The following is a 25,634-nucleotide window of genomic DNA, read 5'->3' as shown; positions in this document are numbered from 1 at the left end:
CAGAACAAACCCACCACTAATTGTTATTTCATCACAACAAGCTCACCACTAACTGTTATTTCATCAAAACAAACCCATCATTAACTGTTATTTTATCAGAACAAACCCACCACTAACTGTTATTTCATCAGGAACAAGCCCACCACTAACTGTTATTTCATCAAAACAAGTCCACCACTATCTGTTATTTCGTCACAACAAGCCCACCACTAACTGTTATTTCATCAGAACAAGCCCACCACTAACTGTTATTTCATCAGAACAAACCCACCACTGATTGTTATTTCATCAGAAAAGCCCATCACTAACTGTTATTTCATCAGAACAAGTCCACCACTAACTGTTATTTCATCAAAACAAACCCACCACTAACTGTTATTTCATCAAAACAAACCCACCACTATCTGTTATTTCATCAGAACAAACCCACCACTAACTGTTATTTCATCAAAACAAGTCCACCACTATCTGTTATTTCGTCAAAACAAGCCCATCATTAACTGTTATTTTATCAGGAACAAGCCCACCATTAACTGTTATTTCATCAGAACAAGCCCATCATTAACTGTTATTTCATCAGAACAAACCCACCACTAACTGTTATTTCATCAGAACAAACCCACCACTGACTGTTATTTCATCAGAAAAAGCCCACCACTAACTGTTATTTCATCAGAACAAACCCACCACTAATTGTTATTTCATCAAAACAAACCCACCACTAACTGTTATTTCATCAAAACAAACCCATCATTAACTGTTATTTTATCAGGAACAAACCCACCACTAACTGTTATTTCATCAGGAACAAAGCCCACCACTAACTGTTATTTCATCAGAACAAGCCCACCACTAATTGTTATTTCATCAGAACAAGCCCACCACTAATTGTTATTTCATCAGAACAAGCCCATCATTAACTGTTATTTTATCAGAACAAGCCCACCACTAACTGTTATTTCATCAGAACAAACCCACCACTAACTGTTATTTCATCAGAACAAACCCACCACTAATTGTTATTTCAGGAAAACAAGCCCACCACTAACTGTTATTTCATCAAAACAAGCCCACCACTAACTGTTATTTCATCAGAACAAGCCCACCACTAATTGTTATTTCATCAAAACAAACCCACCACTAACTGTTATTTCATCAAAACAAGCCCATCATTAACTGTTATTTTATCAGGAACAAACCCACCACTAACTGTTATTTCATCAGAACAAACCCACCACTAACTGTTATTTCATCAGAACAAACCCACCACTAATTGTTATTTCATCAGAACAAGCCCACCACTAATTGTTATTTCATCAAAACAAACCCACCACTAACTGTTATTTCATCAAAACAAGCCCACCACTAACTGTTATTTCATCAGAAACAAGCCCATCATTAACTGTTATTTTATCAGAACAAACCCACCACTAACTGTTATTTCATCAGAACAAACCCACCACTAACTGTTATTTCATCAGAACAAGCCCACCACTAATTGTTATTTCATCAAAACAAGCCCACCACTAACTGTTATTTCATCAGAACAAACCCACCACTAACTGTTATTTCATCAGAACAAACCCACCACTAATTGTTATTTCATCAGAAACAAGCCCATCATTAACTGTTATTTTATCAGAACAAGCCAACCACTAACTGTTATTTCATCAGAACAAACCCACCACTAACTGTTATTTCATCAGAACAAACCCACCACTAATTGTTATTTCATCAAAACAAACCCACCACTAACTGTTATTTCATCAAAACAAGCCCACCACTAACTGTTATTTCATCAGAACAAACCCACCACTAATTGTTATTTCATCAAAACAAAGCCCACCACTAACTGTTATTTCATCAAAACAAGCCCATCATTAACTGTTATTTTATCAGGAACAAGCCCACCACTAACTGTTATTTCATCAGGAACAAGCCCACCACTAACTGTTATTTCATCAGAACAAACCCACCACTAATTGTTATTTCATCAGGAACAAGCCCACCACTAATTGTTATTTCATGAAAACAAGCCCACCACTAACTGTTATTTCATCAAACAAACCCACCACTAACTGTTATTTCATCGAACAAAGCCCACCACTAACTGTTATTTCATCAGAACAAGCCCACCACTAATTGTTGTTTCATGAAAACAAGCCCACCACTAACTGTTATTTTATCAAAACAAGCCCACCACTAACTGTTATTTCATCAAAACAAGCTCACCACTAACTGTTATTTCATCAGAACAAGCCCACCACTAACTGTTATTTCATCAGAACAAAGCCCACCACTGTTATTTCATCAAAACAAACCCACCACTAACTGTTATTTCATCAAAACAAGCCCATCATTAACTGTTATTTTTATCAGAACAAACCCACCACTAACTGTTATTTCATCAGAACAAGCCCACCACTAACTGTTATTTCATCAGAACAAGCCCACCACTAACTGTTATTTCATCAAAACAAGCCCACCACTAATTGTTATTTCATCAAAACAAGCCCACCACTAACTGTTATTTCATCAGAACAAGCCCACCACTAACTGTTATTTCATCAGGAACAAACCCACCACTAACTGTTATTTCATCAAAACAAGCCCACCACTAACTGTTATTTCATCAAAACAAACCTACCACTAACTGTTATTTCATCAAAACAAGCTCACCACTAACTGTTATTTCATCAGAACAAGCCCACCACTAACTGTTATTTCATCAGAACAAACCCACCACTAACTGTTATTTCATCAGAACAAACCCACCACTAATTGTTATTTCATCAAAACAAACCCACCACTAACTGTTATTTCATCAGAACAAACCCACCACTAACTGTTATTTCATCAGAACAAGCCCACCACCGACTGTTATTTCATCAGAAAAAGCCCATCACTAACTGTTATTTCATCAGAACAAGTCCACCACTAACTGTTATTTCATCAGAAAAAGCCCATCACTAACTGTTATTTCATCAGAACAAACCCACCACTGACTGTTATTTCATCAGAAAAGGTCCACCACTAACTGTTATTTCATCAAAACAAAGCTCACCACTAACTGTTATTTCATCAGAACAAACCCACCACTAACTGTTATTTCATCAGAAAAAGCCCACCACTAACTGTTATTTCATCAGAACAAACCCACCACTAATTGTTATTTCATCAGAAAAAGCCCATCACTAACTGTTATTTCATCAGAACAAGTCCACCACTAACTGTTATTTCATCAAAACAAGCCCACCACTAACTGTTATTTCATCAAAACAAACCCACCACTATCTGTTATTTCATCAGAACAAGCCCACCACTAACTGTTATTTCATCAAAACAAGTCCACCACTATCTGTTATTTCGTCAAAACAAGCCCATCATTAACTGTTATTTCATCAGAACAAACCCACCACTAACTGTTATTTCATCAAAACAAGTCCACCACTATCTGTTATTTCGTCAAAACAAGCCCATCATTAACTGTTATTTTATCAGAACAAGCCCATCATTAACTGTTATTTTATCAGAACAAGCCCACCACTAACTATTATTTCATCAGAATAAGCCCACCACTAACTGTTATTTCATCAGAACAAGCCCACCAGTAATTGTTATTTCATCAGGAACAAACCCACCACTAATTGTTATTTCATGAAAACAAACCCACCACTAACTGTTATTTCATCAAAACAAACCCACCACTAACTGTTATTTCATCAGAACAAACCCATCATTAACTGTTATTTCATCAGAACAAACCCACCACTGACTGTTATTTCATCAGAAAAAGCCCACCACTAACTGTTATTTCATCAGAACAAACCCACCACTAATTGTTATTTCATCAAAACAAACCCACCACTAACTGTTATTTCATCAAAACAAGCCCATCATTAACTGTTATTTTATCAGAACAAGCCCACCACTAACTGTTATTTCATCAGAATAAACCCACCACTAACTGTTATTTCATCAGAACAAGCCCACCACTAATTGTTATTTCATCAGGAACAAGCCCACCACTAATTGTTATTTCATCAAAACAAACCCACCACTAACTGTTATTTCATCAAAACAAGCCCACCACTAACTGTTATTTCATCGAACAAGCCCATCATTAACTGTTATTTTATCAGAACAAGCCCACCACTAACTGTTATTTCATCAGAACAAGCCCACCACTAACTGTTATTTCATCAGAACAAGCCCACCACTAACTGTTGTTTCATGAAAACAAACCCACCACTAACTGTTATTTCATCAAAACAAGCCCACCACTAACTGTTATTTCATCAGAACAAACCCACCACTAATTGTTATTTCATCAAAACAAGCCCACCACTAACTGTTATTTCATCAAAACAAACCCATCATTAACTGTTATTTTATCAGAACAAACCCACCACTAACTGTTATTTCATCAGAATAAGCCCACCACTAACTGTTATTTCATCAGAACAAGCCCACCACTAATTGTTATTTCATCAGAACAAGCCCACCACTAATTGTTATTTCATGAAACAAGCCCACCACTAACTGTTATTTCATCAAAACAAGCCCACCACTAACTGTTATTTCATCAGAACAAGCCCATCATTAACTGTTATTTTATCAGAACAAACCAACCACTAACTGTTATTTCATCAGAACAAACCCACCACTAACTGTTATTTCATCAGAACAAACCCACCACTAATTGTTATTTCATGAAAACAAACCCACCACTAACTGTTATTTCATCAAGAACAAACCCACCACTAACTGTTATTTCATCAAAACAAAGCTCACCACTAACTGTTATTTCATCAGAACAAGCCCACCACTAACTGTTATTTCATCAGGAACAAGCCCACTACTGTTATTTCATCAAAACAAAGCCCACCACTAACTGTTATTTCATCAAAACAAGCCCATCATTAACTGTTATTTTATCAGAACAAGCCCACCACTAACTGTTATTTCATCAGAACAAGCCCACCACTAACTGTTATTTCATCAGAACAAGCCCATCACTAACTGTTATTTCATCAGAACAAGTCCACCACTAACTGTTATTTCATCAGAAAAAGCCCATCACTAACTGTTATTTCATCAGAACAAGCCCACCACTGACTGTTATTTCATCAGAAAAAGTCCACCACTAACTGTTATTTCATCAAAACAAGCTCACCACTAACTGTTATTTCATCAGAACAAGCCCACCACTAACTGTTATTTAATCAGAAAAAGCCCACCACTAACTGTTATTTCATCAGAACAAGCCCACCACTGATTGTTATTTCATCAGAAAAAGCCCATCACTAACTGTTATTTCATCAGAACAAGTCCACCACTAACTGTTATTTCATCAAAACAAGCCCACCACTAACTGTTATTTCATCAAAACAAGCCCACCACTATCTGTTATTTCATCAGAACAAGCCCACCACTAACTGTTATTTCATCAAAAGAAGTCCACCACTATCTGTTATTTCGTCAAAACAAGCCCATCATTAACTGTTATTTTATCAGAACAAGCCAACCACTAACTGTTATTTCATCAGAACAAGCCCATCACTAACTGTTATTTCATCAGAACAAGCCCACCACTGACTGTTATTTCATCAGAAAAAGCCCATCACTAACTGTTATTTCATCAGAACAAGCCTACCACTAACTGTTATTTCATCAGAACAAGCCTACCACTAACTGTTATTTCATCAGAACAAACCCACCACTAACTGTTATTTCATCAAAACAAGCCCACCACTAACTGTTATTTCGTCAGAACAAGCCCACCACTATAAGAGCTAATCTGTAATTTATTTAACCAAGGAACGATTTTTAACTGTGAACTTCTTCGTTATTTGTATAATTTGGTAACATTACTTGTTCAGGGTAGAGTGAGAGAGATAGTTGATAATATAATTAATTTATATTGGACATCATAAGAACAATTCTCGCCCAACTGTAATTAGACGCTTTGATATATAATAGTCATCCATTTATGCTGGGGATCGTGTTTTATTTTACTACGATGATATGTAAAGACTGATTTGTTTTGAACTTCGCGCAAAGCTACTCGAGGGCTATCTACGCTAATCGTCCCTAATTTAGCAGTGTAAGACTAGAGGAAAGGCAGTTAGTCATTACCACCCAGCGCCAACTGTTGGGTTACTCTTTTACCAACGAATAGTATTATTGACCGTCATATTATAACGCCCCCACGGCTGAAAGGGCGAGCATGTTTGGTGTGACGGAGATTCGAACCTGCGACCCTCGGATTACGAGTCGAACACCTTAGCCATCCAATCATGTCGGGACTATTACGTTAATATCTTCAGTTTCACTGCACATGACTCAAAATGGTTAATGTTTGACCTAAAGTATGATTTGACCTTCTCTAGTTAAATCGTTTATAAGTGTTTAACAGACTGTTTGAACGTTTTACAGATTGCAGTGCTGAATATAAAATAAGTAAGAACAGTCAACGTTTAAAAATGAACAATAATTTACTGTATAAGTTAAATCTAATAAGAATTACAACTACGATTTTGTAACTCATTTCATGATTAATCTATCTTCCCTCACTTTTACCATTTAAACCACTAGCTGTATAACATTAGATAACAATTAATTCCCCGATGGATCAGTGGTAAATATACGCTAAAATCAGGTGTTCGGTTCCCCTAGGTAGACACAGTAGTTAATCAGATGTGGCTCTCGTATAAGAAATGACCCACACAAAACCGTTAAGTTTAGACACCCAGTATCACAACAGTATGTCTGCAGATTCCCACCGCTAGAAACTGGGCACAGAGAGCTCATTGTGTAACATTGGAAATTATTATATATTAATATTTTATTTAACGAAGTGATACAGGTAATACAGTTTTTATTTTGCTGTTTAAACTGAAATTAAAATGTTCACAGGCAACTTTTCATTGCTGTCATCGTCTGCCTTTTTTCAGGTTTATCTTAAGTCTTGTTGTGATACCTGTTGTGGTCGGGACGATTCTGGATGTTTATCGGAAACTCTTAAAACCACAAGAACGAAACGAGTTACATACAGGTAAAACAAAAACCTGTATCTTTTGTTATTTATATGGTCATGGAAGTTTACTCCCATTAAGTAGTAGGACAGGTCGAATTTTCAGGCTTATAAGAACATGCTACTGTCAAAGAGTTAATCATAAATATCCAACTTGAATATTACACTCAGTTCTGTTATGATTAATGTAATAACACTGATACATGGTAACTGGTAGTGTTTATTCATAATCACTTTATTAATATGAAAGGTGCTTGATACGTAAATACTTTAAGTAATAACTCTATAACATTTTATCAATATGGTAATGAATATTTTCTTCCATCAGAACATTCAACACTCCACACATAGTTGGTCAATTATCTATAGCTACATACAGTGTTAGATATTTTTAACTTACTTAAGTTCACTGTTGTTTTGTTGTTATATCAGGTTTCGCTGTGGAACTTCTTCTCTGTTTTTCTCTCTATACCAACACGTTAAAGTTATTCTCTACTAAATCCTCACAACACACAATGAAAGCTATTTGTGGAATTCGGTTTATAACCATAAACTGGATCATTCTGGCTCACACACTCAGCGACTTTGATATTGGCATGATGGGTAAGTATTGTAGCTTTTTTATTATTATTTAAATTTTCATAATAATTCAGGCAGCATTTCGCGTGACTGTCGGAAGCGGTTGTTGTTGTTGTTTTTTAATTTCGCGCAAAGCTACACGAGGGTCGTCTGCGCTAGCCGTCCCTAATTTAACAGCGTAAGAATACTTCACAAGTTACACATAGAATCTTATTCCAGATACGTTTGCACGCAATCTGTATATATACAAGTAAAATATGTTGTATGTTTGTCCGCTAACTCCCCGCTCATTGCTTGACCACTGTCCACTAAACCTGGTATGGCCACTTCTACGATCCTCAGAAGAAATTAGGAGGGGTGAAAAATCTGTCTCTACATATGTCACGCCAAAACATTGGGCACACAATAGTTCGATTATATTTGAGGGTGGGTCCGTAAAGATCGTGATGAGTAATAATTTCGAATCAGTTACACAAGCTCCCAACACATGGTATTACTAGTGCATAAAAATTGATGACGCAACTTCACTAAATTTTCCAAATCGGAATTCTCGGGGACTACCTTATAATAACCCGAATGGTTTAGTCTCAGCGCGCTCAAATTTGCAAATACTCATTACATTTGGTAGTTATTACTATGGATTTTCAATGTGATGTATCACGAAGCTCTAATTTAGGTTGTGAAAGTTTTGTCTTTGAAAATCATAAGCGTAAATAAAAATTAGAACATTATGAAAATTGATTTTATTTTTTTTTAAATGCTCATAAAATAAATGAGTTTTGAAAACCCTATTGCATGTGATTTCGATACCTATACAGAAAGTAGGTAATTCGTCTGGTTTTTGAATAATCGTTGGTCATCGCGGCCTGGCATGGCCAGGTGTTTAAGGCACTCTACTCGTAATTTGAGGGTCGCAGGTTCGAATCCCCATCACACCGAACATGCTCGCCCTTTGAGCAGTGGGGGGCGTTATAATGTTGTGGCCAATTTCATTATTCGTTGGTAAAAGAACAGCCTAAGAGTTGGCGGTGGGTGATGGTGACTTGCTGCCTTCCATCTAGCCTTACACTGCTAAATTAGGGACGGCTAGCGAAGATAGCCCTGTAGTAGCTTTGCGCGAAATTCAAAACAAACCAAACCACGAATAATACGAAATTGCACTTTTGTAATAAACAAAGAAAATGCAAAAGAATTACATGAAGGTTACAATAACGGGAAGAAAGACGTATTGGTTTTACAAACTCTACCAATTCTGCATCACTTTGTGAAAGTTTGCTGAGTTGGTAGTTTCACCGAAATTGCATGCGGGGATCTAATCGCCCTCATGATATTTTTCATGGTGCCTCCCATTGGCTCAGCGGTATGTCTGCGGACTTACAACGCTAAAAAACCGGGTTTTGATACCCGTGGTGGGCAGAGCACAGATAGCCCATTGTGCAGCTTTGTGCTTAATTCAAAACAACAACTTTCTCATGTTTTTCCTGTCGTGTGAACTAATTACAAAATGTGAAAACGTATAAGAAACACATGCACACAACACGCGCGTACTGTCTATATAGATTCCTAGCTGGAAGGATGTAACAAAGGAAATTATGCTTAATTTTCTCCTCAATATTATAAAACTATATAAAGATACCAATACTGATAAGAAAGACACAATATTTTCAGGAATTATGCCAATAGTAGTTCTATACTTCATTATATTGGTCGTTTTCTCCGAAATTAGATGAGGATGCAGCCCCGCCTACCCATGACCTTCTTCGTTCTGTATCACTATGTTAAGTTTGTTGCTGACTGGTCAAAAAATACGAGAAGCTGATGTACGCATATACTGACCTGTAAACCTAACGATGATCGAAGAAGGTCGAAACGTTGTTCGCTCCTCTACGTAAAATATTTTCTCAACCCAAACGAGCCGTTTTTACATATATATACTGACCTTTATCTATATATTAGATAGAAATACATAAAAATAACACTTAGAAGACGAAGGTCATGTTGTTTTCTAAGAATAATGGTCACATTACTTATTGTTGAGGAATAAACAACATTGTTAGTTGTTGTGTTTTTTCGAAATTAGATACAAAATTGGAAGTAATTACAACCCCGTGACCTTTCTCGTGTCATTCTGTATCGCTGTGTCAAGGTAAGTGCTGATTTATCAAAAAATGTGGAGACATATAAAGAACAGATATACACTGATACTGACGTTTATTTATGTACATATTAAATAACTCGATCTTATAGTAAAAGATAGTTGTAGTAACAATATGACCTTGAAAATGATCTTAGATTAACCCTAACAACATAACCACTGAAGAGTGTTGAATTTGTAACCACAGAGCTTGTAACGTATATTATATTTGATATGTAAAATTTATTACTCCTTTTATTATAAACTCTCGTATGTAACAGGTTTGCCTTAGCAGACTTCAAGAAAAATGTCGATAGATGTGTTAATAAAATATTGATCGTTGTACTGATTCTGTTAAAAAAAGAGCAACAAAAAACAGAAGTTTTAATTACTTGTTTAGATCTTAACAGGTACACCGCTAGTACAGCGGTAAGTCTCCGGATTTACAACACTAAAATCAGAGGTTCGATTCCCCGTGGTGGGCTCAGCAGATAACCTGCTGTGGCTTTGCTATAAGAAAAACACACAAGATCTTAACAGTTGGAGATTGTAGATCAAGAATTCGGTTTCCGATTAGTCAACTGGTCAGTGCTTTGTCGTTTATAAAGAGCGTGGGCCAGCATGGCAAGTGGTTAGGGCGCTCCACTCGTAATCTGGGGGTCACTGGTTTGTATATCTATCCCACCAAACATGCTCGTCCTTTCAGCCGTGGGGGCATTACAATGTGACAGCCAATCCCACTATTCGTTGGTAAACGAGTTGACGGTGGGTGGTGATGACTAGCTGCCTTTCCTCTCGTCTAACACTGGTAAATTAAGAACGGCTAACGCAGATAGCTCTCGTGTAGCTTTGATATGATTTCTGGTTGATCACGTTGAGGGAGAATGCTAGCGTTCATAAAATTCCCGTGAGGTGGCAGCACACTGTAATTGGGTTTTCTATTTTCCACTTGTTATCGTCAACAAATAACGAGTTAGTAATAGGTTTTTCCGTACACAGAATAATGCTTTGTGAAACGCTGTACATTCATTTTCGATGTATTTCACCCGTCAGTTACCATCACGTTACCAGAGAAACAATAGCAAACATTGTACTAGCTTGACATATTGAACCAATTCTTCATACCTGTCATGTCAAATCGTCACAGCCTGACGTACAAAGACACCCAGCAGGTAATTGGTTACTTTTGACTTTCGCACAAAGCTACTCAAGGGCTATCTGATCTAGCCGTTCCTAATTTAGCAGTATAAGACTAGAGGGAAGGCAGCTAGTCATCATCATCCATCGCCAACTCTTAGAATTAACCGTCACATTATAACGCTCCCACGGCTGAAAGGGCGAACATGTTTGGTGTGACCGAGATTTGAAACCGCGACCCTCAGATCACGAGTCGAATGCCTTAACCACCTGGTCACGCCAGACCGCCCAGCAGGTAATACGTAAGATAATAAATATAGTACAATTTTGTACGTATGAGATTTTCAAGTCAGTTTTAGGTTTGGTAACTGAATTACAATGTTCTGTCTGATCGAATTGATGTTGTGTTTTTCTTAGTACTTTTATGAACATAACAACACTTGTTTTTATGAACATAACAACACTTGTATTTTAGGAACGTAACAACACTTGTATTTTATGAACATAACACTTGTATTTTAGGAACGTAACAACACTTGTATTTTATGAACATAACACTTGTATTTTATGAACATAACAACACTTGTATTTTAGGAACGTAACAACACTTGTATTTTATGAACATAACACTTGTATTTTATGAACATAACAACACTTGTATTTTATGAAGATAACAACACTTGTATAAAATGAACATAAAAACACTTGTATTTTATGAACATAACAACACTTGTATAAAATGAACATAAAAACACTTGTATTTTATGAACATAACAACACTTGTATAAAATGAACATTAAAACACTTGTATTTTAGGAACGTAACAACACTTGTATTTTATGAACATAACAACACTTGTATTTTATGAACATAACAACACTTGTATAAAATGAACATAAAAACACTTGTATTTTATGAACATAACAACACTTGTATAAAATGAACATAAAAACACTTGTATTTTATGGACATAACAACACTTGTATTTTAGGACGTAACAACACTTGTGTTTTATGGACATAACACTTGTATTTTATGGACATAACAACACTTGTATTTTATGGAGATAACAACTTGTATAAAATGAACATAAAAACACTTGTATTTTATGGACATAACAACACTTGTATAAAGATGGACATAAAAACACTTGTATTTTATGGACATAACAACACTTGTATAAAATGGACATTAAAACACTTGTATTTTAGGACGTAACAACACTTGTGTTTTATGGACATAACAACACTTGTATTTTATGGACATAACAACACTTGTATAAAATGGACATAAAAAACACTTGTATTTTATGGACATAACAACACTTGTATAAAATGAACATAAAAACACTTGTATTTTATGAACATAACAACACTTGTATAAAATGAACATAAAAACACTTGTATTTTATGAACATAACACTTGTATTTTATGAACATAACAACACTTGTATTTTATGAACATAACAACACTTGTATAAAATGAACATAAAAACACTTGTATTTTATGAACATAACAACACTTGTATTTTATGAACATAACAACACTCCTATTTTATGAACATAAACAACACTCCTATTTTATGAACATAACAACACTCCTATTTTATGAACATAAACAACACTCCTATTTTATGAACATAACACTTGTATTTTATTTAAGTGACTCTTTATTCCTGACACAGACTAAGCTCAAAAATCATTTCTTCTCCAAATAACAGAATGATTATTTCCTGCCTTATTATTATATTTCAATGTTATTCTGCTATTTTCCGAGTCTCAAAACCAAACTAAAAACAAAAATAAACTGAAATACAAGTGATTACATTTATTACTAGTAACTGCACATAATACAAATAGATCTACAAAGGTTATGTAGTAAAATATTAAAATAATCTTGCACTACAGCATAATGCCCCCAGTAGCACAGTAGTATGTCTGCCGACTTATACACTAAAAACCGGGTTTCGATCCCTGTGGTGGGCAGAGTAAAATAGCTCATTGTGTAGTTTTGTGCTTCATTCTGAACAAACAAACCACAACATACCAAACGTGTCCCAAAGTAATACTCCTTATTTATATTGATATATATTATACAATTCTGAACTAAGAGTGTAAAGTGCTGCCACCTGTCGGAATCGTTGTAAAAGTGACACTGATAATTGCTCAGTTTTATCATCTACTCTTCTTACGATACTTTAGGCCCTGCATGGCCAAGCGTGTTAAGGCGTTCGACTCGTAATCCGAGAATCGCGGGCTCGAATCCCGGTCGCACCAAACGTGCTCACCCTTTCAGCCGTGAATGCGTTATTATGTGACGGTCAATCCCACTATTCGTTGGTAAAAAGAGTAGCTCATGAGTTGGCGGTGGGTGGTGATGACTAGCTGCCTTCCCTCTAGTTTTACACTGCTAAATTAGGGACGGCTAGCGCAGATAGCCCTCGAGTAGCTTTGCACGAAATTCAAAACAAACAATCTTACGACAGTTTACGTACATAAAAACAAGACACAAAGAGAAGTTAACTACTTTTATATTGCTCAATATGCGTATATTTATGATGACAAACTTGTTTGATTTTGCCAAACGCATGTAAAACCAAAGTACAAAAGGCGCTACACTTTTAGAATGATATTATAGTTGATTTCACTTTATCAACTCAAGTTATACTCTTCAAACAACTGAATTCAAAAATAAAACACTAATTATCCCTAAATTAAATTTTATGAAATGAAACATAAGGTCCATAATAAACATATATATCAGATCACCAATTGAAAACGAATAATTCTGTGCATATGTTCAAAGTGTGATATTTACGAAATAATAAATATTTCGACGTAAATTAATTATTCAAACCACAATTATTTTTTTACAAAAAAAATTATGTAGACGTAAGGAATTTTTCAAACGTTATAGTTTCGTCACAACATTGGTGTTTGTTAACACCATTCATGCGTACATAACCACCAAATGGTGTTTCTAAATTCAATTTATTTGTATATAGGTTTGTTTGACTGCTAATCATATTGTTATGCTAATGACTAATAGCATCATTTCTAAAACTACAGAAGTAACGAATGGTTTGATTCAGAGACCGAAGATTTACAATAGGTGAAGCTATTTGTGTTTCAAAATTGTACTCATCTTGAAAGTCATTGGTCCAAATCAGGAATTACTTGAAAATCATTGGTCTAAATCAGGTATTACTTGAAAGTTATTGGTTCAACTTAGGTATTACTTGAAAATCATTGGTCCAAATCAGGTATTACTTGAAAATTATTGGTCCAAATCAGGTATTACTTGAAAGTCATTGGTCCAACTCAGGCATTACTTGAAAATCATTGGTTTGCGTCATGTTCTCAGAAGGCTTAGAATGTAAAGAAATTTTATGTTATCAACTTGAACAATAATATATTGTGTTTTTCATTCGGTGTTTAAGGCCTAACGTTCTATTCTTTGTTTCTCAGACAACAGGTTTTATGGAAATTGTATTTCAAGATCCGATTGCAATACATTCTGGAAAATTCAGTTAAAACGTAGGAATCGTCTGGTTTTATATTTCAGTAAAATAAATCTACTAAGAAAAATAATATAAGAAAAATCACAACTCATTTCAAGTGAATTGTGTGAAAATTCCAATGTATCGATTAATACCTATTGATTGAATAAATAAAAACAATTTAAATAAAAATTAAAAAACTGAACTTTTAAAACATTTCAGAACCAGTAGGTAACGACAGAAAATACACATTAAGAGAAAGTCGAAACAGTAACATTTTCTCACATCGTTTTAAACGGTAATGTTCTTTTCATTCATAAGTCAACATTTCTCCACTCTTTCATTGTTAAATCAACAGATCTCTACTCTGTCATTGTTAAATCAACAGTTCTCCACTCTGTCATTATTAAATCAACAGTTCTCCACTCTGTCATTATTAAATCAAAAGTTCTCTACTCTTCTGTTGCTAAATAGAAGGTTTATACTATTCTGTTGTTAAATCAAAAGTTTTACACTATTCTATTGTTAAATCAACATTCTTCTGGTCTTCTGTTATTAAATCAACGGTTTTCCATTCTTCTGTTGTTAAATGAACAGCGTTCATGTCTTCTATTATTAAATCAACGTTTCTCCATTCGTCTATTTTTAAATGAACAATCTTCCGGTCTTCTGTTATTTAACCAACAGTTTTCCATTCCTCTATTGTTAACTCAACAGTCTTTTTGTCTTTATTTATTAAATCAACGTTTCTCCATTCGTCTATTTTTAAATGAACAATCTTCCGGTCTTCTGTTATTTAATCAACAGTTTTCCATTCTTCTATTGTTAACTCAACAGTCTTTTTGTCTTTATTTATTTAATCAACAGTTTTCCATTCCTCTATTGTTAACTCAACAGTCTTTTTGTCTTTATTTATTAAATCAACAGCTGTCCATTCTTCTATTTTTAAATCAACATTCTTCCGGTCTTCTGTTATTTAATCAACAGTTTTCCATTCTTCTATTGTTAACTCAACAGTCTTTTTGTCTTTATTTATTTAATCAACAGTTTTCCATTCCTCTATTGTTAACTCAACAGTCTTTTTGTCTTTATTTATTAAATCAACAGCTGTCCATTCTTCTATTTTTAAATGAACAGTCTTTCAGTTTTCCTTTATTAAATCAATATTTTTGCCGAATTTGTTCCATGTGTGACGTCACCATCGAGGTAAATTTTTCATATTTAGGATTTAATTTCTATCTTTGTAACTCTACTTGATATTTTAAATAAATATATAAAGCACTAATTATTTAGAACTATTTAGATTAGTAATAATTTAAATACCGAGAGAAAAAAAGCGATTCAACTTCCCTTAAATTATGCAGCAAGGAGGAAACAGCATCAGTGGTTCCATATATACAAGCCTCTTGTTTCATTCAACTTGACTTTTAGCAACAATAATGCAAACAGAATTAACAACTTTTAAAATGTTTGTATATCCCTTGTACTGCCGAATTTCAACTTTCGTTGTTTATGGTGTAAATAATAAACCTTTCAAAAACGTGTACGTTTCAAACACATGCCACAATTGTAAAATGTATTTCATTACATGTTTTAATACCATAATTGGTTATTTTATTAAGCACGTGAAGCACGACAAATAACCTCACATTTTACTGCTCTTGAACTAGAATGGTCGCAAGGTCCATGATATCATCTCCTTAGAGAGAACAATAGAACAGGTGCTTGGAGGTCCGAGGGAGCGTTACCAGTATACAATAAATGTCACAAGGAACCAGTTTTCTGACACACTGAGAGTTTGGTTATGAAAGACACTTGATCGGAGAATAGTTTTTTGTTGTGTGAAGTGTCAATACCCAGTTTCAGTTTTAAATGTCACAGTGGAGCTGCGGTGCGCGTCTGTAACACCACACTCTGACTATGTGTTTAATTTGATCTTTTGTTTTATTTATAAACAACTGATTTGGTAGGCCTTAAAGAAATACAAAATTCCAAATGCTTCATGCTGACTAACGCTCTGTGGATAAAATGTCTTCTGAAGACGCGAAATGGGTTTTAAAATGTTCACCATTTTATTCTCTCTCGCACAATAAATTATTTTTCTATTTGTTTTGTTTGTTTGTCTGTTTTTTGAATTTCGCACAAAGCTACTCGAGGGCTATCTACGCTAGCCGTCCCTAATTTAGTAGTGTAAGACTAGAGTGAAGGCAGCTAGTCATCACCACCCACCGCCAACTCTTGGGCTACTCTTTTACCAATGAATAGTGGGATTGACCGTCACATTATAACGCTCCCACGGCTGAAACAGCGAGCATGTTTGGCGCGACGGGGATGCGAATCGGCGACCCTCAGATTACGAGTCGCACGCCTTAACACGCTAGGCCATGCCGGGGCCTTTCTATTTGTTACATCTGCTCCTCACAATAAACTCTACAATTTTTAATGATGTTATATGTTAAATGAAATATTTTTTTGCATTATGTAGATGTACAGATTGTTTGTTTTTTTTAAATTTCGCGCAAAGTTATTCAAGGGTTATCTGCGCTAGCCGTCCTTAATTTAGCAGCGTAAGACTAGAGGGAAGGCAGCTAGTCATCACCACCAACCGCCAACTCTTGGGTTACTCTTTTACCATCGAATAATGGGGTTGAATAGTGGGATAGTTCTGTACATCTGGCATAACCAGGTGTGTTGAGGCACTCGACTCGTAATCCGACGATCGCGGGTTCGCATTCCCGTCACACCAAATATGCTTGCCCTTTTAGCAGTGGGGGCGTTATAATGTGACGGTCAATCCCACTATTCGTTGGTAAAAGAGTAGCCCAAGAGTTGGCGGTTGGTGGTGATGACTAGCTGCCTCTAGTCTTACACTGCTAAATTAGGGACGGCTAGCGCAGCTAGCCCTCGAGTAGCTTTAAGCGAAATTCAAAACAAAAAAACAAACAAACCTTTATTGTAGACTCTTCAGAATAAAACTATGTATAAGTTTCTGTAGCGTAAACTTCGTAAACAGTTTTTTAAGAGGGCCCGGCATGGCCTAGCGCGTTAAGCCGTGCGCTTCGTAATGTGAGGGTCGCGAGTTCGTGCCCGAGTCGCGCCAAACATGTTCGCCCTCCCAGCCGTGGGGGCGTTATAAGGTTACGGTCAATCCCACTATTCGTTGGCAAAAGAGTAGCCCAAGAGTTGGCGGTGAGTGGTGATGACTAGCTGCCTTCCCTCTAGTCTTACACTGCTAAATTAGGGACGGCTAGCACAGATAGCCCTCGAGTAGCTTTGTGCGAAATTCCAAACAAACAAACAAACAAAAAACAGTTTTTAAGAATTGAAATTATTCGTTTCATTTGTCTGTTTCGCAAACAAACAGGACAGATTATCAACTGAGTGTTATTTAATTTATTCGTTTTGAATGAGATAATTAAACATATTTATCTTCTTGTCAAATAACTAATTGGTGTTAAAAATTTCTAAAGATTTCACAATGTTCAAACTATTTTACAGTATTTGCCAATAATATGTATTACACTAATTCTGTTTATAGCATACTGATATGATGTTTCTCTGGATATTTTCAAGAACAAATTTAATAACAACAAACTATATTAATTAGTTGCTATAACATGTAGCATCCAACCATCAATATTTAACGATTTAAGCCTATTTTTACTAACGACCACGTGTTTTACTTCAGATTGATAATTATCGCAGGTTACATAATAAATACTTTTATGTAGGATACTGTATTTCCAATGAAAACAATCACGGTCTGTACAATTATACAGCTGTATATAACAAACTAAACTATGTTACCGTGAACACATTTCATTACTAACTGAGGAACTCTTTGTCAGGTGGTCTGTTTCACACAAAGGAACAAGTGGGAGACATTGACAAGCAGTTTGTGTTTCAGGCCAGTTTGAGTGTAGATACATTCTTCTGTATAACGTAAGTTGTTTATGTTAGTTTTTAATAATAATAAGTGTAGAACAAGTCTGTGTCCATACGTGACGTGCTGTAGTTCTTTTATGTTGACATGACTGTGTTTATTTTAACCTGTGTGAAAATTATACCTTTGTAAATGTAATATACGAAATAATAGAATGTAGCAACACTATATTTCAGGTTTTTAACGGTTACAAAGTGGTAAGTGTAAATAGATACACAGTGTTAACAAGAAGAAACTACAGTAGAAAACACTGACGTGTTCAGTTTGTTTGTATTTTAATAAAATATTTCTTACTGGATAAAGAAAATCCTTTAGTTATATAAGAGTTACTATAGAATACCAGTTTGTAGTAGTTGTGTTTTAAAGAATAGAATGTAACATGGACTAGAGGTGAAACTTTTAGTTACTGTAGTAACGTACTTAAATACTGGTTACACGAAGGTTAAAGAATAACTTTATCATCTCTATGGTAACATTTTAACAAGAACTTCACGACAACCTAATAGATTATGAAATAATTCTTTTTTATTAGTTTGTGTAAGAACTGCAGGACAAACTAATAAACTTTGTGGTGACTTAACTTTGATTCTATGATCAGTATAGTAGAATCTGATGGACTGTGTAATAACATTCTTAACTTTGATTCTATGATCAGTATAGTAGAATATGATGGACTTTGTAATAACATTCTTAACTTTGATTCTATGATCAGTATAGTAAAATCTGATGGACTGTGTAATAATATTCTTAACTTTGATTCTATGAGCAGTATAGTATAGTCTGATGGACTCTGTAATAACATTCTTAACTTTGATTCTATGATCAGTATAGTAGAATGTGATGGACTCTGTAATAACATTCTTAACTTTAATTCTGTGATCAGTATAGTAGAATCTGATGGACTCTGGAATAACATTCTTAACTTTGATTCTATGAGCAGTATAGTAGAATCTGATGGACTGTGTAATAATATTCTTAACTTTGATTCTATGAGCAGTATAGTATAGTCTGATGGACTCTGTAATAACATTCTTAACTTTAATTTTATGAGCAGTATAGTAGAATCTGATGGACTCTGTAATAACATTCTTAACTTTGATTCTATGATCAGTATAGTAGAATCTGATGGACTCTGTAATAACATTCTTAACTTTGATTCTATGAGCAGTATAGTAGAGTCTGATGGACTCTGTAATAACATTCTTAACTTTAGTTTTATGAGCAGTATAGTAGAATCTGATGGACTCTGTAATAACGTTCTTAACTTTGATTCTATGAGCAGTATAGTATAGTCTGATGGACTCTGTAATAACATTCTTAACTTTGATTCTATGATCACTATAGTTGAATATGATGGACTCTGTAATAACATTCTTAACTTTAATTCTATGATTAGTATAGTAGAATCTGATGGACTCTGTAATAACATTCTTAACTTTGATTCTATGATCAGTATAGTAGAATCTGATGGACTCTGTAATAACATTCTTAACTTTGATTCTATGATCAGTATAGTAGAGTCTGATGGACTCTGTAATAACATTCTTAACTTTAGTTTTATGAGCAGTATAGTAGAATCTGATGGACTGTGTAATAATATTCTTAACTTTGATTCTATGAGCAGTATAGTATAGTCTGATGGACTCTGTAATAACATTCTTAACTTTAATTTTATGAGCAGTATAGTAGAATCTGATGGACTCTGTAATAACATTCTTAACTTTGATTCTATGATCAGTATAGTAGAATATGATGGACTTTGTAATAACATTCTTAACTTTGATTCTATGATCAGTATAGTAGAATCTGATGGACTCTGTAATAACATTCTTAACTTTGATTCTATGAGCAGTATAGTAGAGTCTGATGGACTCTGTAATAACATTCTTAACTTTAGTTTTATGAGCAGTATAGTAGAATCTGATGGACTCTGTAATAACGTTCTTAACTTTGATTCTATGAGCAGTATAGTATAGTCTGATGGACTCTGTAATAACATTCTTAACTTTGATTCTATGATCACTATAGTTGAATATGATGGACTCTGTAATAACATTCTTAACTTTAATTCTATGATTAGTATAGTAGAATCTGATGGACTCTGTAATAACATTCTTAACTTTGATTCTATGATCACTATAGTTGAATATGATGGACTCTGTAATAACATTCTTAACTTTGATTCTATGATCAGTATAGTAGAATAGTTTTATCGTTGGTTTTAACAAAGTTGTTTTTACTTACTAAATTTCTCGTATAATTAAACTTCATAACGTTTCTTTCCAGGGGGTTTCTTACTATGTATTATGTGTGGGTGCATACTGATGGGAAAGCAAAGAATTTCGTAATTTCAAAATTCATTTTTCTCAGATATTTTAGGTAAGTTAGAGAATAACTATTTCCGATAATTGTAATTCACTGAAACAATGAAAATAATAATAACATTTCGAATCAACTACGATTTTCTTGAATGTTATTAGTTAAACATGTTAGTGAAAATGTGCGAGACAGGACATGTTGATTTTGGTTTCACATTTTTTAATAAAGCAACTTATTAAATATGCTAAAGCTTTACGTCACATTTCTCTACCTGAATTTCTAACATTAAAAGTTAAGTAATTTGTTAATACTTAAACTAATGTATAGATGTACAATTGAATTTCTAAACTCATTTTAAATAGTTTTCATTGTCTTATTATAGGTTCGTGAAGCATTTGAAAATAGCGTGTTTTTAGATACCTACAAATAAATACAGTTAATCACTCCAGATGGAGACACAAGAGGTTATCAGTGGTATAAGTGCTGGATTTCATAGAACATTTTTATTGTTTTACGAATATTGTAGATGTAAATTGGATTTTTAAAATTTCCGGCTACACTTTTATTGTGTTGTTACAGGTTACAGGAGCTTTTAAAAATATGTTTTTATTTCGTTACAAACAACATGGTGAATCTCTCCATACAATTTTGAGAGGGACACAACTGTATAAGTGTTAGGTTTATTGGATTTAGAATATTGATAGCATAAAGTCATGATGGTTTTGTTGATTGAATTTCAAGTTTCGAATTTTTTTTACGAATAAAATATATTTAATTTTTTACTGAAGACTTACTCCACCAGTCGTCCTCATTTTGTGTTTCGTATTTCTTCTGCCTTTTTTCGGCTCGGGACCAAACTGGTCAAATATAGTTATGCCGTATGTTGAAGGTTGCTACTCCACCTGGTGGCGAAATCTTTTATACATCAACTCTTTGTACAAACCTGGACAGGTGAGATTGTTCTTTATACTATAAAAACGAAGACACACGTTTATCCTTTTTTACACTTCACCTGATCCTTTTCCACACTGTGCTTTATTGTGTATTTATAAACTGGAAATTACTGGAGAAAAATGACGTTAAAGCGTATTTAAAAATATAGGAGTATAGTTTAGATATCAACGCCTCGCGTGTGTGAACACGAGAATATGTTTTCCCTAGCTTACCAAATCAGCGCTGTTAACCTGCTGGGGATGACGCAACACAATAATTTCTCTTTTGATTTCAGTGCCTTAGTCAAACGTGGTACATATCGTGTGACTTCATATTCCATGGCCTGTCTCTCATAGTGTTCATCCCGATGTTCAGGTTAGTTAAAAATCTTAATTAATATGTTTTTGTTTTGTTTTTTTAATTTCGCGCAAAGCTGCTCGAGGGCTATCTGCGCTAGCCGTCCCTAATTTAGCAGTGTAAGACTAGAGGGAAGGCAGCTAGTCATCGCCACCCATCGCCATCTCTTGGGCTACTCTTTTACCAACGAATAGCGGGATTGACTGTCACATTATAACGCCCCCACGGCTGAAAGGGCGAGCATGTTTGGTGCGACGGGGATTCGAACTCGCGACCCTCAGATTACGAGTCGAACGCCTTAACCCACCTGACCCTGAACTCTGGGTTCGAATCCTTTTCACTGAACATTCTCGCTTTTTTGTTTTTAGTCGTGGGAGCATTATAATATTACGGTCAATCCCACTATGCGTTGGTAAAAGAGTAACCCAAGAGCTGGTGTTGTTGATTGGCTGTATTACTTCTAACTTAGGGGCGGTTATCGTCGTTATTCGTCGTGTAGGTTTGCGCGAAATTCAGATGACTCTGATGTATTGGAATCGCGTTTCACTTCTGATGATATTTATTGTGTTGTATTCATTCATTGTATTTACTTCATCTTTGCTTTCGTTCTGTTAGCTCGTTATACTTACGTTTAAATTCCTGGATATTTAAATTCTTAATGTAATTGTATGTATGTATAAACAATGTATTATTTTATAAATAATTTACGTAGGAATTAATTGTGTGTACATATATAATTATTCTATAACTCTATGTATAAAAATGTATTATTTTATAAATAATTTACGTAGGAATTAATTGTGTGTACGTGTATAATTATTCTATAACTCTATTTATAAAAATGTATTATTTTATAAATAATTTATGTAGGAATTAATTGTGTGTACATATATAATTCTATAATTATATATATATAATTATTCAATAATTCTATGTATAAACAATGTATTATTTTATAAATAATTTATGTGGGAATTAATTGTGTGTACATATATAATTCTATAGATCCTTCTTTTCGTCACCAGTGACTTTATGGACCTACAACGCCAAAATTCGAGACTTTTTTTCTCCGCGGTAAATATTGCACATTCACTCACAATGTATCATATCTTTGTGTTATTAAACAGACGAATCGGAACTACCCAGTGGTACAGCGATATATCTGCGGGCTTACAGTGCTATAAACTGGGTTTCGATACTCGTAGTGGGTAGCAGAGGCGTGGCAGTAGTTTTGGTTTAAAATTATCTGACGTCAAGCTAAAGCTCGTGATCAGATATAAACGGGAGCGCTCAGAAGTATTGTTTCTCTTCGCTCCGCTCGTGATGGTGATTGTTTGGGTAACTTATATGTGTAGATCCCGCAAGACAATCACACACACAAAATATATATATACATACATAAAAGTATACATACATATGCTTATGTATACATACCTACAAATATTATGACAAAGTAAAGAAAAAATAAAAATAATGAAATGTTATTTGTAATAATAGTATCTTTAATAGTGGCTTTAATAGTAGCTTTAAGCAGGATCCGGCATGGCCAAGCGTGTTAAGACGTTCGACTCGTAATCCGAGGGTATCGGGTTCGTATCCCGGTCGCACCAAACATGCTCGCCCTTTCAGCCGTGGGGGCGTCATAATGTGACGGTGAAGCCCAAGAGTTTGCAGTGGATGATGATGATTAGCTACCTTCCTTCTAGTCTTACGCTGCTAAATTAGGGACGTCTAGCGCTATCTGCCCTTGAGTATCTTTGCGCGAAATTCAAAACAAACAAACAAGCTGTAGGCAAACAACCAGTGGCAGAAAAACCGGAAACAACCTCCGACGTCTATCACAAAAATCAACGCCCGGTTTTGGACTTATGGTCCTTCAGGGCACCTGGGATTATTGTATCCCAGGACAGAGATTTGATGTGGGGAGAAACTAGAGTGTCCCGAGAAAACGCACTTTCTCTATTCGGGCGCCGAGTTGTGCCTCAGCTGCAAACAAAGTTGTATATGGGTTAACTCACTAATGCAATGATGAAATTATTATAACTGACATACCAACACGATGGAGGGGCTGTTGTGTTAATTGGGTTCAGGAGAGTCACATGAATTAGTGAATTACTATTAACAGGTTTCTCATTGTGTTCTTAAAGTTTGAGATGTTGGTAAGAGGAGTGAATATTGATCATCTGTATGTTATTATTAGAGCTGTGTTTTGTTGTACTTGGAATAAATTATCTGGGCATGTTACACAGGAGTATATTGACAAATCCGCAATCGGTCGTATGTACATTTTGTACATGTGTATAATAGTGGCTGGGGAGCACCCTTTTTGAAACCCCCCGATTTTTCTAAGATAACATAATCTTTGGTTTATTCTAGGGCTGACATTTCCAATACGTGTTGTCCATGCTAGGTTTCAGTTGAAGATACCGTCTAGGAACTTAACATGTTTTGTGAAGTTTATTTCAGTATTGTGCGGATATAGCCGGACTTGGGTTTTTTTTGGGTTTTTTTTTTTCGTTTTAAGCATCTATGAAACGTTTATGGCCCGTGTTTTTTGTGGGTTGAGTAGAATACCACAAATCGCTCCAGCCAGTGACTGCATTAGGGACCGTCTGTACTTTATGTGCCGCTGCTATTGAGTGGCATGACGTGTTCCTTATTGTTACGTCGTCGGCGTATTGGGATGCACACGTTCTATTTAGCTTGTGGAACGGTATGTCAGTTACAAAAATTACGTAAAGCAGCGACCTATGGCTGGCTCTTGAGTTACACCTGCTTTGAAATGAAATTGTTCCGAGAAAACGTCATTAATTCTAACTTTGGCAACTCTTATTTCAAGAAATCCAGCGTGTGAACATTGTTGGAATATTAATCTGTGATAATTTATACAGAATCATGCCAAACAGAATCGCTTAATATCTAGAAATGTCGCTACTGTAACGTGTTTTCAATTGTAGTCTTGAAATATAGATTCGGTTAATCTTACTAGATCGTGGAGGGCAGGTAGCTTTATACTTAAATTCAAACTGATGGTGTCTAAATTCGTATAGCGCGCCATCTGTTGTACTTTCTGTTTATTATATGGTTAATTGTTGCATGTCATACAGGGTGGCCAGTAAGTCCCAACCCATGCATATATTGTGTCTAAACAACGTTATAATACTAATGATGAGTTAAAGGCAGCTGTTACCGCGGAATTTGGAACAATAACCCCTGCTATGTTGAGGAAAATGTCTCACAGAAAATGGCGTCACATAATATTATGCAGCGAGAATGAGGGACAGCACACAGATACACTCGATACATAAGATATATGGATGGGTAGGGACTTACGGGCCACCCTGTATAGCGTTTTTACATTGTTGTAATAAACGTAACGTTCTTTTCAAGTCGAAAACCAGCTGAAAAGTTTAATTAAAGTTTAAAATTTCCAGAGGAAGGTTGTTCCAGCCCAATATGTTCTGAAGATTTAAACATATATTTCATTTTTATACTTTTGTGTGACGTAACTTTTCCCGCTTTTATCTGGCTCTTTTTTAGTGTTGTATTTTTTTGTGCGGTAAAGAAGCGAGCGAATAAATTGTACTAAAGCTTGAAAGTTTGCGTTTATTAAAATAATTATGGAATTAGCCTAAAAATTCTTCTCTTTCAAGTTCCTTTTTCCAAACTACAGTCTTTCATTGGTAGAAATAAAGAA

General features: G+C 35.0%; 1 protein-coding gene across 1 annotated transcript in view; it reads left to right on the top strand.

Moving 5' to 3' along the window:
- LOC143228310 (O-acyltransferase like protein-like) overlaps positions 1 to 25,634 on the top strand; it is a 412,295-nt gene that overhangs the window by 45,045 nt on the left and 341,616 nt on the right. Inside the window, exons 5-7 of the mRNA XM_076459583.1 lie at positions 6,957 to 7,057; positions 7,469 to 7,639; positions 18,234 to 18,327. Of these exons, the coding sequence (XP_076315698.1) occupies positions 6,957 to 7,057; positions 7,469 to 7,639; positions 18,234 to 18,327 (366 nt within the window). The remainder of the gene's footprint in view (positions 1 to 6,956; positions 7,058 to 7,468; positions 7,640 to 18,233; positions 18,328 to 25,634) is intronic.

The sequence above is a fragment of the Tachypleus tridentatus genome, chromosome 10 (assembly GCF_004210375.1).
Source record: "Tachypleus tridentatus isolate NWPU-2018 chromosome 10, ASM421037v1, whole genome shotgun sequence".
In the NCBI taxonomy this organism is placed as follows: Eukaryota; Metazoa; Arthropoda; class Merostomata; order Xiphosura; family Limulidae; genus Tachypleus; species Tachypleus tridentatus.
This window is presented reverse-complemented; position numbering and strand designations above follow the sequence as displayed.